Raw genomic sequence first — 14,999 nt, forward strand, 5'->3', positions numbered from 1 at the left:
CTTATTTCCCAAAAGTAATGAATGCAGCTGTGGACTCTTTCCATCTGAAAAAAAGAAAATTATCTGGTAAGCATCATTTTAAGTTTTTTTTAACAAGCCAAATATAACTTTAATTCTCTATTTTCAATGCTGAAGTTATGCAGTATATACATGGGTATATGTTTTGTATTTCAAGTATTATCTAGGGAAATTGCAAGCTTGCTGTGGGCATTGAGTTGGAATACCCAGTGCTGCAGAATTTGGCGGCGCCTTAAAATAAATATAGTAAAAAAATGTCTTTTGTAGAATACTTAAATGTTAAGAAATTGCATTTTTTTACCCCCAGCAATTTTAAAATATCATTCTGTACAGTGATTTGCTTGATCAATGCAGTTTTTTTTATCCATGCCCCTCATTAGATGGATATCATTAGATGCATAAATAGATAGATCATTGAAATGAATGAAAAATTCATATTTGATCAGCTGTACAAAAGTTTAGCTTAAACAATAACATATTTAATTTGTTATGCTTGCCCCTGCCTCCTAACCCGTAAGTCATTTTACAAATCTATTCCACTCCAACGAATCTTCAATTATGTGAGCATCTTGAAACTTAGCATGTGTTGATTCTGTGTGCACACAGATTTGCAGAGGAGCAATGACATCAAATGTCAGTCAAATCTAAACTTTCATGATTCAGAGATAACATGCACTTTTTAACAATTTTCCAAATGACTTCTTAGCTAATTTGCTTTGTTTTTTTGGTATCCATTGTTGAAAAGCATGCATAGATAATCTCAGAAGCAATGCACTACTGTGAGCTGCTTGTCACTGTCTCACCCAATGTATTCAGCTAGACCCCAGAAGAGCATTGCTCTCCTTCAACAAAGGATATCAATAGAATGAAGCAAACTTGATAATAGAAGTAAATCTGAAAATTATATGCTCTCTGAAACCCAAAAGTTTTCTTTCATGGTTATGTCCATTTAAGGTCTATTTCTCAACTCTGTATGTTCATTTTGTATCATTTTTGCTGTGAAGAAGGGGCATGTAATTTCGTCAGACACAAATCCATAATTTTCAGGATGAATAACATTTAGATTATAATGTATCTTAAACAGAAACTATTTTCAGATGGATTTTTCCTCAAAAAGCATTTTATTTAAAAACAATCCAATTTAAATTAAAACAAAAATCCAATTTAAATTAAAACAAAAATCTGATATTTTATTTTTTTAAATCATTTTGTCCATGCATTTCAGTTTTGATTAGAATTTTTGTATTCACTATTATTAGAAACATTTTTGCTGTTCATCTTTCAGCGATTTGGCTTTTTACTGTCCATGTGACATGGAGCCACTTGCACAGGCATTGAAAACTCAGAGATATGGAGGTGAGGTGTATGGCAAAAATGTTTTTAGTTATGAGCTAATGTTGCTAAACCTTTTTTGTGCTGAAATGTGACATTTAAGTGTTTGCATTTCACCCCATGAAGGATCCTGGCATTCTCTACAACACCTATCGGCAGCGTGAGGGTTAGTATAGATGGAGTTGAGCTGGGGGAAGCTTCTCAAGCATCTGGTCCTCTGTATGTGCTGGAATGGACGCCTGAAAACTACAAGACTGGGGTTCATGAAATTAAAGTTAAAGTCCAGGTGAGATTTTTAAGCCTTTAAAAGGACAGTAAAGTCCAAATTAAATTTTAAACTTTCATTATTCAAAAAGAGCATTCATTTTCAACAACTTTCCAATTTAATTGCATTCTGAAACTTGCATCGTTATCCTTTGTTGAAAATCATATCTAGGTAGCTTCAGGAGCATCAATTCACTACTGGAATCTAGCTGATGATTGGTGGTTGCACATATATGCCTCACCACATGTTCAGCTAGCTCTCAGTAGTACACTGCTGTTCCCTCCTGAGCCCACTCTTCAACAAAGGATACAAATAGAACAACTTGCCTAAGAGAATTAAATTAGAAAGCTGTTTAAACTGCATGCATTATCTGAATCATGAAAATTTTCATTTAATTTTGTCCTTTTTAATGAATTATAAGACTGGCAGTGGATAAGCTAGAAATAATATAAGCAGGCTCAGTCCTGATTCAGTTTCAGACTTTTTTTTTTTTTTACTCTAAATTAATGTATAAAAGACCAAAATATTTGAAGGTTAAAAAATGTGTATTACCATTGTCAAAAATATAACATTTAGCTGTTGTCTTTTAAGTAATATACTTCACCCTTTCGTATGTATCTGTGCCTAATATGCACAAATTTGAAAAACCTCTCTTATTTTAGTCTCCAATGAATTTGTGCAGTCAGCAGTGTTCTTAGCATATTCTGCATCAGTTTTTACAGCAATTTAAGTTAACATTATGACCTCATCTTTTAAGCATCTAAGAGCTAGATTGCAAGTGGTGTACAGAATATTTCTTTCTCTCTATTTGCGGTAAAAGTAAACATTTTATCTCAGCCATATAAGCATGCATATTACAAGTTGAAAGTAAAAAGTTAGACTGAGAGTAAAAGACTGATGCACGCTAACTTCAGGACAAATATTGCAACTGCGCTAACCTAACATAGAAGAAAATTTTCTTTTTATTATTTATATATATATATATATATATATATATATATATATATATATATATATATATATATATATATATATATATATATATATATATATATATATATATATATATATATATATATATATATAAAACATGGAAGGGAACTGCACTCCAAGACCGGACCAGGTACACATCCTATGACTCAGCAACATCCAGCCCTGGGGGCTAAATAGCACTCCAAAAAAGCTGTGATGTCACCAGAGCCACAGGCAGTTAACCCCAGTCCGGAATGGGTGCAAGAAACAAGGGGGATTACAAATAAAAAGTAATACAACACATAGAAACACCCAGCACTCACCAGCTAGCTCACAGCTAAGATAAAATCACAACTGGAAAGGTTAGTTCCCGCATCTGGCCAAATGGGAAAGCTCAGGCACCACGTCAAGGTCCTTTCCACTGCCTGAGTCCCTAACACAGCCACACCATCATGCAAGCTCACAAAGCCAAACAAACTGAGAACAAAGAAGGGGTGCACAGGTGGATGTAATCACCCAGAGAAAATACAAAACATGGAAGGGAACTGCACTCCAAGTTCCCTTCCATGTTTTGTATTTTCTCTCTCTCTCTATATATATATATATATATATATATATAAATATTTATTTGAAAATAAAAAGAACATTTTTTTTCCTATGTGAAGAACATAGGAATTTCAAGTATTTCCATTTAAACACATTAAAATTAAACAAAAATGATATTGCATGTTTCAATACCCTGAAAGTGTATGTGTGTATATGTGTGTGTATGTATATATATATATATATATATATATATATATATATATATATATATATATATATATATATATATCAAATATACAGTCGTATGCAAAAGTTTAGGCACCCCTGACAATTTTCATGATTTTCATTTATAAATAATTGGGTGTTTGGATCAGCAATTTCATTTTGATCTATCAAATAACTGAAGGACACAGTAATATTTCAGTAGTGAAATGAGGTTTATTGGATTAACAGAAAATGTGCAATATGCATCCAAACGAAATTAGACAGGTGCATAAATTTGGGCACCCCAACAGAAATATTGCATCAATATTTAGTAGAGCCTACATTAGCAGAAATAACAGCCTCTAGACGCTTCCTATAGCCTGTAATGAGTGTCTGGATTCTGGATGAATGTATTTTGGACCATTCCTCCTTGAAAAACATCTCCAGTTCAGTTAGGTTTGATGGTTGCCGAGCATGGACAGCCCACTTCAAATCACCACACAGATTTTCAATGATATTCAGGTCTGGGGACTGGGATGGCCAATCTAGAACATTGTACTTGTTCCTCTGCATAAATGCCAGAGTAAATTTTGAGCAATGTTTTGGGTCGTTGTCTTGTTGAAATATCCAGCCCCGGCGTAACTTCAACTTTGTGACTGATTCCTCAACATTATTATCAAGTATCTGCTAAATTTGAGTGGAATCCATGCGACCCTCAATTTTAACAAGATTCCCAGTACCAGCACTGGCCACACAGCCCCACAGTATGATGGAACATCCACCAAATTTTACTGTGGGTAGCAAGTGTTTGTCTTGGAAGGCTGTGTTCTTTTGCAGCCATGTATAATGCCCCTTGTTATGACCAAGTAACTCAATCACCTAGATTACGAGTTTTGCGTTAGAGGCTGTGCGGTGCTAACGAGCTCAGCTCTCACTTACAGACAGCGCTGGTATTACAGGTTTTTACAAACCAGACAAGAAGTGAGCGTTGAGCAAAATTTGAAGAAACTAAACTAACACCTCACTTTACCTCTTCCTATCACTAACACAGGCAAAGATAATGACTGGAGGTGGGAGTGAAGGGATGAGCTATATATACAGCTCTGCTGTGGTGCTCTTTGCCACTTCCTGCTGACCAGGAGGCGTAATCCCATAAGTAAGGATGAAATCCGTGGACTCATCGTATCTTGTAAAAGAAACGAGGCGTTCTGTTTGATAACATACTGCATTCATCTTGCCATCAATTCTGACCATGCAGCTTCACGTGGGGAGTCCAGGGGCTCAGAAAAGGACTCCAGAGAGGCTTATTTGCTACCAGATTAATCCCTAAGGAAGGTAAAGGCCACAGTGGAAGCTGTGGCAGGGGACTGTACTGTGTTAACCGGTTAATATCTGTTATTAGCTCCGGTTTGGGCATTGAGGGGTTAATTGGTCTGAAAATTTGTGTGCAATCTTTTCAAAGCATTAAGACACCGTGGTGAAAATTTCATTAAAATCGGATGTTTATTTGATGGTTTTTTGATGTTTCAGTAATAAAGTGTGCACTTTTATTATTTAAAGAGACAGTAACGTTTTTGTCAAAAATAATTTTTATTGCTTTGAAGTTCTGTTGATGCCTGTCAAAAATGTCTGAACCTTCAGATAGCCTATGTTCTGTATGCTCAAAGTCCAAGGTGGTTCCCCCATTAGATTTATGTGTGAAGTGTGCCATAGCGACCAAGCAGCTTAAGGACCATACAATCACACTTAAAAATATAGCCCAAGATGATTCTTTAGCTGAAGGTAGTGAAGATAGCTCGCTATCCTCTCCTTCTGTGTCAATACCAGCTATGCCCACGCAAACGTTGCCCACTACATCTAGTGCACCAATTGTGATTACCATGCAACAGTTAGCGACAGTAATGGATAATTCTCTCTCAGCATTTTTATCTAAACTGCCAGCTTTTCCTAGGAAGCGTGATTGCTCAGTTTTAAACACAGAAAATGAGCAAGCTGACGCAGAGGATAATTTATCTGTAGTACCCTCACATCAATCTGACTTGGCGGTGAGGGAGGGCCTGTCTGAGGGAGAAATTTCTGACACAGGAAAAGTTTCTCAGCAGGCAGAGCCTGATACCATAGCATTTAAATTTAAGCTAGAACACCTCCGCGCCCTACTTAAGGAGGTCCTAGCTACACTTGATGATTGTGAACCTTTGGTGGTCCCAGAAAAATTGTGTAAAATGGACAAATTCTTAGAAGTCCCAGTACACACTGATGCGTTTCCGATACCCAAAAGGGTGGCGGATATAGTGACTAGAGAGTGGGAGAGACCAGGTGTACCTTTTGTTCCCCCCCCTATATTTAAGAAAATGTTTCCCATTGTTGACCCCAGAAAGGACGCGTGGCAGACGGTCCCTAAGGTAGAGGGGGCAGTTTCAACACTAGCTAAACGCACGACTATACCAATAGAAGATAGTTGCGCTTTCAAAGATCCTATGGATAAAAAATTAGAAGGTTTGCTTAAGAAAATTTTTGTCCATCAAGGTTTTCTTCTTCAACTAATTTCTTGTATTATTCCTGTAACCACGGCAGCGTCTTTTTGGTTTGAGGAATTAGAAAACTCGCTCCAAAAGGAGACTTCTTATGATGAAGTCATGGACAGAATTCACGCTCTGAAATTGGCTAATGCCTTCATTACAGATGCCGCTTTTCAATTAGCTAAATTAGCGGCGAAAAATTCAAGTTTTGCAATCGTGGCGTGCAGAGCGCTTTGGCTAAAATCTTGGTCGGTGGATGTGTCGTCCAAAACAAAATTGCTTAATATTCCTTTCAAGGGTAAGACCCTATTCGGGCCAGAGTTGAAAGAAATTATTTCGGATATCACTGGGGGAAAGGGCCATGCCCTCCCACAAGATAGACCTTTCAAAGCTAAAAATAAGTCTAATTTTCGTTCATTTCGCAACTTCAGGAACGGACCTGCTTCTGCCTCTGCAGCCTCTAAGCAAGAGGGTAACGCATCCCAGCCCAAACCAGCATGGAAACCATTGCAAGGCTGGAACAAAGGTAAACAGGCCAAGAAGCCTGCTGCTGCTACCAAGACAGCATGAAAGGTTAGCCCCCGATCCGGGATCGGATCTAGTGGGGGGCAGACTTTCTCTCTTTGCTCAGGCTTGGGCAAGAGATGTTCCGGACCCCTGGGCACTAGAAATTGTCTCTCTCAGGGGTATCTTCTAGAATTCAAGGACGTTCCTCCAAAGGGAAGGTTCCACATGTCTCGCTTATCTTTAGACCAGATAAAGAGACAGGCATTCTTACATTGCGTAGAAGACCTTTTAAAAATGGGAGTAATACACCCAGTTCCAACAGCAGAACAGGGGCTGGGTTTTTGCTCAAACCTGTTTGTAGTTCCCAAAAAGGAAGGAACTTTCAGGCCAATTCTGGATTTAAAAATCCTAAACAAATTCCTCGGAGTTCCATCATTCAAAATGGAAACCATTCGGACAATTTTACCAATGATCCAGGAGGGTCAATATATGACTACCGTGGACTTAAAGGATGCGTACCTGCATATTCCTATCCACAAAGATCACCATCAGTTCCTAAGGTTCGCCTTTCTGGACAAACATTACTAGTTCGTGGCTCTTCCCTTCGGATTGGCCACTGCTCCCAGAATTTTCACAAAGGTGCTAGGGCCCCTTCTAGCGGTGCTAAGGCCAAGGGGCATTGCAGTAGCACCTTACCTAGACGACATTTTAATACAAGCGTCGTCCTTTCACAAGACAAAGGCTCATACAGACATAGTTCTAGCCTTTCTAAGGTCTCACGGGTGGAAGGTGAACATAGAAAAGAGTTCTCTCTCCCCCTGCACAAGGGTTCCCTTCCTGGGAACAATAATAGACTCGGTAGAAATGAAGATCTTTCTGATGGAGGTCAGGAAGTTAAAACTTTTGAACACCTGTCGAGTTCTTCAATCCATTCCACAACCCTCCATAGCTCAGTGCATGGAGGCAATAGGACTAATGGTTGCGGCAATGGACGTGGTTCCTTTTGCTCGAATTCATTTAAGACCATTGCAACTGTGCATGCTCAAACAGTGGAATGGGGATTATCCAGATTTGTCTCCCCAGATACAAATGGACCAGAAAACCAGAGACTCACTCCTCTGGTGGTTGTCTCAGGGAATGAGTTTCCGCAGACCGGAGTGGATCATTGTCACGACCGACGCCAGCCTCTTAGGCTGGGGTGCGGTCTGGGAGTCCCTGAAAGCTCAGGGTCTATGGTCTCGGGAAGAGTCTCTTCTCCCGATAAACATTTTGGAATTGAGAGCGATATTCAATGCGCTCCAGGCATGGCCTCAACTAGCAGAGGCCAAATTCATCAGATTTCAGTCGGACAACATGACGACTGTAGCGTACATCAATCATCAGGGGAGAACAAAGAGTTCCCTGGCGATGAGGGAGGTATCCAAGATCATCAAATGGGCGGAGGATCACTCCTGCCATCTATCAGCAATTCACATCCCAGGAGTGGACAACTGGGAAGCGGATTCTCTGAGTCGTCAGACTTTTCATCCGGGGGAGTGGGAACTTCACCCGGAGATTTTTGCCCAGTTAACTCAACTATGGGGCATTCCAGATCTGGATCTGATGGCGTCACGTCAGAACTCCAAAGTTCCACGTTACGGGTCCAGGTCCAGAGATCCCAAGGCGACATTAGTAGATGCCTTAGTGGCGCCTTGGTCGTTCAATCTAGCTTATGTCTTTCCACCGTTTCCTCTTCTCCCCCCTCCCCCGGCTAGTAGCCAGGATCAAACAGGAGAAGGCTTCGGTAATTCTGATAGCTCCTGCGTGGCCATGCAGGACTTGGTATGCAGACCTGGTAAATATGTCATCGGTTCCACCATGGAAGCTACCTTTGAGGCAGGACCTTCTAATTCAAGGTCCATTCGAACATCCAAACCTAGTTTCTCTGCAACTGACTGCTTGGAGATTGAACGCTTGATTCTAGCGAAGCGTGGGTTTTCGGAATCAGTTATAGATACTCTGATCCAGGCTAGAAAGCCTGTTACCAGGAAGATTTACCATAAGATATGGCGGAAATATCTTTGTTGGTGTGAATCCAAGGATTACTCATGGAGTAAGATTAGGATTCCAAGCATACTATCTTTTCTCCAAGAAGGATTGGAGAAAGGTCTATCAGCTAGTTATTTAAAAGGACAGATATCTGCCCTGTCTGTTTTGTTACACAAGCGTCTGGCAGCCGTGCCAGATGTTCAGGCGTTTGTACAGGCTTTAGTCAGAATCAAGCCTGTCTACAGACCTGTGGCTCCTCCATGGAGTCTAAATTTAGTTCTTTCAGTTCTTCAGGGGGTTCCGTTTGAACCTCTACATTCCATAGATATTAAGTTACTATCTTGGAAAGTTTTGTTTTTGGTTGCTATTTCTTCTGCTAGAAGAGTGTCTGAATTGTCTGCTTTGCAGTGTAATTCACCTTATCTGGTGTTCCATGCAGATAAGGTTGTTTTGCGTACCAAACCTGGTTTCCTTCCAAAAGTTGTTTCTAATAAGAATATTAACCAGGAAATTATTGTTCCTTCTCTGTGTCCTAATCCAGTTTCTAGGAAGGAACGACTGTTACACAATCTTGATGTGGTTCGTGCTTTAAAATTCTATTTAATTCTATTTACAAGCAACTAAAGATTTCAGACAAGCAACATCTTTGTTTGTTGTCTATTCTGGTAAGAGGAGAGGTCAGAAAGCGACTGCTACCTCTTTCCTTCTGGCTGAAAAGCATCATCAGATTGGCTTATGAGACTGCTGGACAGTAGCCTCCTGAACGAATTACAGCTCATTCCACCAGAGCTGTGGCTTCCACATGGGCTTTCAAGAATGAGGCTTCTGTTGAACAGATTTGTAAGGCAGCGACTTGGTCTTCACTGCATACATTCACCAAATTTTACAAATTCATTACTTTTGCTTCTTCGGAGGCTATTTTTGGTTGAAAGGTTTTACAAGCAGTGGTGCCTTCCGTTTAGGTTACCTGACTTGTTCCCTCCCTTCATCCGTGTCCTAAAGCTTTGGTATTGGTTCCCACAAGTAAGGATGAAGCCGTGGATCGGATAAACCAATGTAGGAGAAAACAGAATTTATGTTTACCTGATAAATTTCTTTCTCCTACGGTGTATCCGGTCCACGGCCCACCCTGGCATTTGGTCAGGTTTAAATTTATTTTTCCAAACTACAGTCACCACTGCACCCTATGGTTCTCCTTTTTCTCCTAACCGTCGGTCGAATGACTGGGGGGGCGGAGCCTAGGGGGAGCTATATGGACAGCTCTGCTGTGTGTTCTCTTTGCCACTTCCTGTAGGGGAAGAGAATATCCCACAAGTAAGGATGAAGCCGTGGACCGGATACACCGTAGGAGAAAGAAATTTATCAGGTAAACATAAATTCTGTTTTTTAAGGCTGGGGAACTATGTGGTAATAAAGGATCCTTTATTCTTTTATGTGTGGATGGATTGAGGGTCACATTGGCGAAGTCGGGTCTGTCCGTCGTATTTTCTCAACGGCGCTTTTTTTGACTGTATCTGCCCATGATGGGCGGGGCTTTCGTTTGCGCGTCTTGTTGCGCACTTGCTATTCTGTTTCTGCACGGAGGGTTCCTGCTCCTAGGTCTGCTTGGTCTAATACTTGAAATATAGCAAGCGGACCTAGGCTGTGATTGTTGTGCATCCTGTCTGGTGTGAGGTAGGCGCCACAGCAGAGCTGTGGCTTGGTGCAGGGGTTAATATAGTCCACCACTCTATTAAGGGTTAGATTCTCCTGAGATACAAATATTTTTGATATTACCAGTTGAGTATTTGATTGTTTTTCATCTTTTCGTTAAAAGCCTCTATCGTTCAAGCTGCAGAAATTTTTTATGTAGTTTTAAAATTTAAAGGCACAGTATCGTTTTTCAGAATTTAAAGACACAGTACTTGTTTTGTTATTTCATATATCTGACACGACCAATATTGCTCTTGTTTTTCATTTTATCATGGCTGATCTACTGGAACAGACTTGTTCTATGTGCTTAGCTGCCAATGTGGAACCCCCTCTTACATTTTGTCCCTCTTGTACTGAGAGGGCTTTGCAGTTTAAAGAACAAATTTTCTTTCATGCAAATAACTCTAAGGATGCTTCTCAGCTTGAGGAGACTCAGGCTATGCCACTTCTTTCTCCCCAAGCGTCACAGCCTTTAACACCTGCTCAGGCACCATCAACTGCGTTCATTTACTCTGCAGGATATGGCGGCAGTTATGTCATCTACTCTTACAGAGGTTTTGTCCAAGTTGCCAGTGTTACAAGGCAAGCGTAGTAGAAGGGCGGACCAGATGGTCCAGGCGACTTCTGACTCTTTGATAGTGATCTCTGACATACACTTCCAGAGCTCTGAAGTGGGAGGTAGAGAGATTCTATCTGAAGGGGAATTGTCTGATTCAGGAAGTGCATTACCCCAGACAGATTCGGACGTAATATCCTTTAGATTTAAGCTTGAACACCTCCGTCTGTTGTTGCGGGAGGTTTTGCTGACTCTGGACGACTGTGACTATATTGTGGTACCTCCAGAGAAATTGTGTAAGATGGACAAATATTTAGAGGTTCCCCTTCTTCTTCTGATATTTTTCCAGTTCCTAAGAGAATTTCGGAAATTATTACAAGGGAATGGGAAAGACTGGTATCCCGTTTTCTCCGTCCCCTACTTTTAAGAAAATTTACCCTATAGCTGACACCGTTCGGGATTCTTGGCAAACGGTCCCTAAGGTGGAGGAAGCTATCTCTACCCTGGCTAAGCGTACGACTATCCCTATTGAGGACAGTTGTGCTTTCAAGGACCCTATGGATAAAAAGTTAGAGGGTCTTCTGAAGAAGTTATTTGTTCATCAAGGGTTTCTTCTACAACCGACAGCCTGCATTGTGCCAGTCACAACTGAAGCTGCCTTTTGGTTTGACGCCTTAGAAGAGTCTCTGAAGACCGAGACTTCTTTAGAGGAAATAATGGACAGAATTAAGGCCCTTAAGCTGGCTAATTCTTTTGTTACAGATGCCGCCTTTCAGATTGCAAAATTGGGGGCTAAGAATGCAGGTTTTGCCATTTTAACGCGCACAGCCTTATGGTTGAAATCTTGGTCTGCAGATGTGTCATCTAAATTCAAGCTTTTGACCATTCCGTTCAAGGGAAAGACCCTATTCGGGCCTGACTTGAAAGAGATCATTTCTGACATTATGGGAGGTAAGGGTCATCAATTACCTCAGGATAAGTCTTCTAAGCAGAGGAACAGACAGAGTAATTTTCGTTCCTTTCGAAACTTCAAGGGAGTCCCCTCTGCCACTTCCGCTAAACAGGAAGGGAATTTTGCTCAAGCCAAGGCCGTCTGGAGACCCAATCAGGCTTGGAACAAGGGTAAACAACCCAAGAAGCCCGCTGCTGCTCCCAAGACTGCATGAAGGGGCGGCCCCCCGATCCGGGTCCGGATCTGGTAGGGGGCAGACTTTCTCTCTTTGTCCAGGCTTGGATGAGAGACGTTCAGGATCCCTGGACACTGGAAATCGTGTCTCAAGGGTATCCGCTGGAGTTAAAAAATTCCTTCCCAAGGGGAAGGTTCCTTTTTTCACGATTGTCTATAGACCAGATAAAGAGAGGCGTTCTTAAGTTGTGTAAACGACCTCTCTACTATGGGAGTAATTTGTCCCGTCCCGATACAACAACAGGGGCGGGGGTTTTACTCAAATCTTTTCGTGGTTCCCAAAAAAGAGGGAACTTGTTGACCCATTTTAGATCTCAAGAGTCTAAACAAGTTTCCAATCCTTCAAGATGGAGACTATTCGGACAATTCTTCCATTGATCCAGGAGGGTCAATATATGACTACCGTGGACTTAAAGGATGCATACCTTCACATCCCTATCCACATCGATCATTACCAGTTCCTAAGATTTGCCTTTCTGGACAAGCATTTTCAGTTTGTGGCTCTCCCCTTCGGGTTGGCCACGGCAACCAGGATCTTCACAAAGGTTCTAGGGTCTCTGCTGGCGGTTCTCAGACCGCGGGGTATTGCAGTGGCGCCTTATCTGGACGATATTCTGATCAAGGCATCGTCTTTTCAACTGACAAAGTTGCATACCAACATGGTTCTGGCCTTTCTAAGGACTCACGGGTGGAAGGTGAATCTAGGAAAGAGTTCACTAGTTCCACAGACAAGGGTTCTCTTCCTGGGAACTCTAATAGATTCTGTGTCCATGAAAATTTTCTTGACGGAGGTCAGAAAGTAAAAGATTCTGAATACATGCCGCGCTCTTCAGTCCAATCCTCGGCCTTCAGTGGCTCAGTGTATGGAGGCAATTGGATTAATGGTTGCGGCAATGGACATCATTCTGTTTGCTCGATTTCATCTCAGACCTCTACAACTGAGCATGCTCAGACAATGGAATGGAGATTATGCAGAATTGTCTCCTCGGATAGATCTGGATCAGGAGACAAGAGACTCAATTCTTTGGTGGTTGTCGCAGGATCATCTGTCCCAAGGGACGTGCTTCCGCAGACCTTCATGGGTAATAGTGACAACAGACGCCAGTCTTCTAGGTTGGGGTGCAGTCTGGAACTCCCTGAAGGCTCAGGGTGTGTGGACTCGGTCGGAGTCTCTCCTTCCAATCAATATTCTGGAATTAAGAGCGATATTCAATGCGCTTCAGGCTTGGCCTCAGTTGGCTTCGGCCAAATTCATTCGGTTCCAGTCGGACAACATCACGACTGTGGCTTACATCAATCATCAGGGGGGACAAGAAGTTCCTTAGCGATGACAGAAGTATCCAAGATAATTCAGTGGGCGGAAGCTCACTCTTGTTATTTGTCAGCAATATACATCCCAGGAATGGACAACTGGGAAGTGGACTTTTTGAGCAGACAGTCGTTTCATCTGGGGGAATGGGAGCTCCCCCGCTCTGATTCTCAGGTGGGGCAGGCCGGAATTGGATCTGATGGCGTCTCGTCAGAATGCCAAGCTCCCAAGATACGGATCCAGATCAAGGGATCCTCAGTCCGAATTGATAGTCCCCTTGGCAGTGCCTTGGTCGTTCAACCTAGCTTTATGTGTTTCCACCGTTTGCTCTCCTTCCCCGGATGATTGCTCGGATCAAACAGGAGAGGGCTTCAGTAATCCTAATCGCTCCTGCATGGCCATGCAGGATTTGGTATGTGGATCTAGTGGACATGTCCTCTCTGCCACCGTGGACGCTTCCATTGAGGCAGGACCTTCTCATTCAGGGGCCCTTCCTTCACCCGAATCTAATTTCTCTACAGCTAACTGCTTGGAGATTGAACGCTTGATTTTATCTAAGCGAGGGTTCTCTGATGCGGTCATTGATACCTTGATTCAGGCTCGTAAGTCTGTTAATAGAAAGATTTACCATAAGATATGGCGTAAATATCTTTATTGGTGCGACTCCAAGGGCTACTCGTGGAGTAGGGTTAGGATTCCCAGGATTTTATCTTTTCTCCAAGAAGGATTGTCAGCAAGTTCCTTAAAGGGACAGATTTCTGCTTTGTCTATTCTGTTGCACAAACGTCTGTCAGATGTTCCAGACGTTCAATCTTTTTGTCAGGCTCTAACTAGAATCAGACCTGTGTTTAGACCAATTGCTCCTCCTTGGAGTTTGAATTTATTTCTTAATGTTCTTCAAGGGGTTCCGTTTGAACCTATGCATTCCATAGATATTAAGTTGTTATCTTGGAAAGTTTTATTTTTGGTTGCTATTTCTTCTGCTCGCAGAGTTTCTGAGCTTTCAGCTTTACAATGTGATTCCCCTTATCTTATTTTTCATTCTGATAAGGTGGTCTTACGTACCAAACCTGGTTTTCTTCCTAAGGTGGTTTCTAATAAGAAAATTAATCAGGAAATTGTGGTTCCTTCCTTGTGTCCTAATCCTTTTTCAAAGAAGGAGCGTCTGTTACGTAACTTAGACGTGGTTCGTGTCCTGAAGTTTTACTTGCAGGCGACTAAGGATTTTCGGCAATCATCTTCATTGTTTGTTGTTTTTTCTGGGAAACGTAGGGGCCAGAAAGCTACGGCTACCTCTCTTTCCTTTTGGCTGAAGAGTATCATCTGTCTTCCTTATGAGACTGCTGGACAGCAGCCTCCTGAAAGAATTACAGCTCATTCCACTAGGGCTGTGGCTTCCTCATGGGCATTTAAGAATGATGCTTCTGTTTAACAGATTTGCAAGGCTGCAACTTGGTTGTCTCTTCACACTTTTTCCAAATTTTCCAAATTTTATACTTTTGCTTCTTCTGAGGTTGTTTTTGGGAGAAAGGTTCTTCAAGCAGTGGTGCCTTCCCTTTAGGTTCCTGTCTTGTCCCTCCCTTTCATCCGTGTCCTACAGCTTTGATATTGTATCCCATAAGTAAGGATGAAATCCGTGGACTCGTCATATCGTAAAAGAAATAAATCTTGTTAAAGAAAAGGAAATTTATGCTTACCTGATAAATGTATTTATTTTACGATACGATGAGTCCACGGCCCACCCTGTTTTTCTAAGACAGGTTTTTATTTTTTTTAAATTTCAGTCACCTCTGCACCTTGGCTTTTCCTTTCTCTTCCTAACTTTGGTCGAATGACTGGAGGTGGGAGGGAAGGGAGGAGCTATA

The 14,999-nt window shown here is 41.6% G+C and overlaps 1 protein-coding gene across 1 annotated transcript in view; it reads left to right on the plus strand.

Annotated features, from left to right (window-relative positions):
• Positions 1 to 14,999, plus strand: part of TMEM62 (transmembrane protein 62) — a 154,496-nt gene that overhangs the window by 41,241 nt on the left and 98,256 nt on the right. The window contains exon 9 of the mRNA XM_053697803.1: positions 1,477 to 1,636. Coding sequence (XP_053553778.1) covers positions 1,477 to 1,636 — 160 coding nt within the window. The remainder of the gene's footprint in view (positions 1 to 1,476; positions 1,637 to 14,999) is intronic.

The sequence above is a fragment of the Bombina bombina genome, chromosome 1, assembly GCF_027579735.1.
Source record: "Bombina bombina isolate aBomBom1 chromosome 1, aBomBom1.pri, whole genome shotgun sequence".
NCBI classification, from domain to species: domain Eukaryota; kingdom Metazoa; phylum Chordata; class Amphibia; order Anura; family Bombinatoridae; genus Bombina; species Bombina bombina.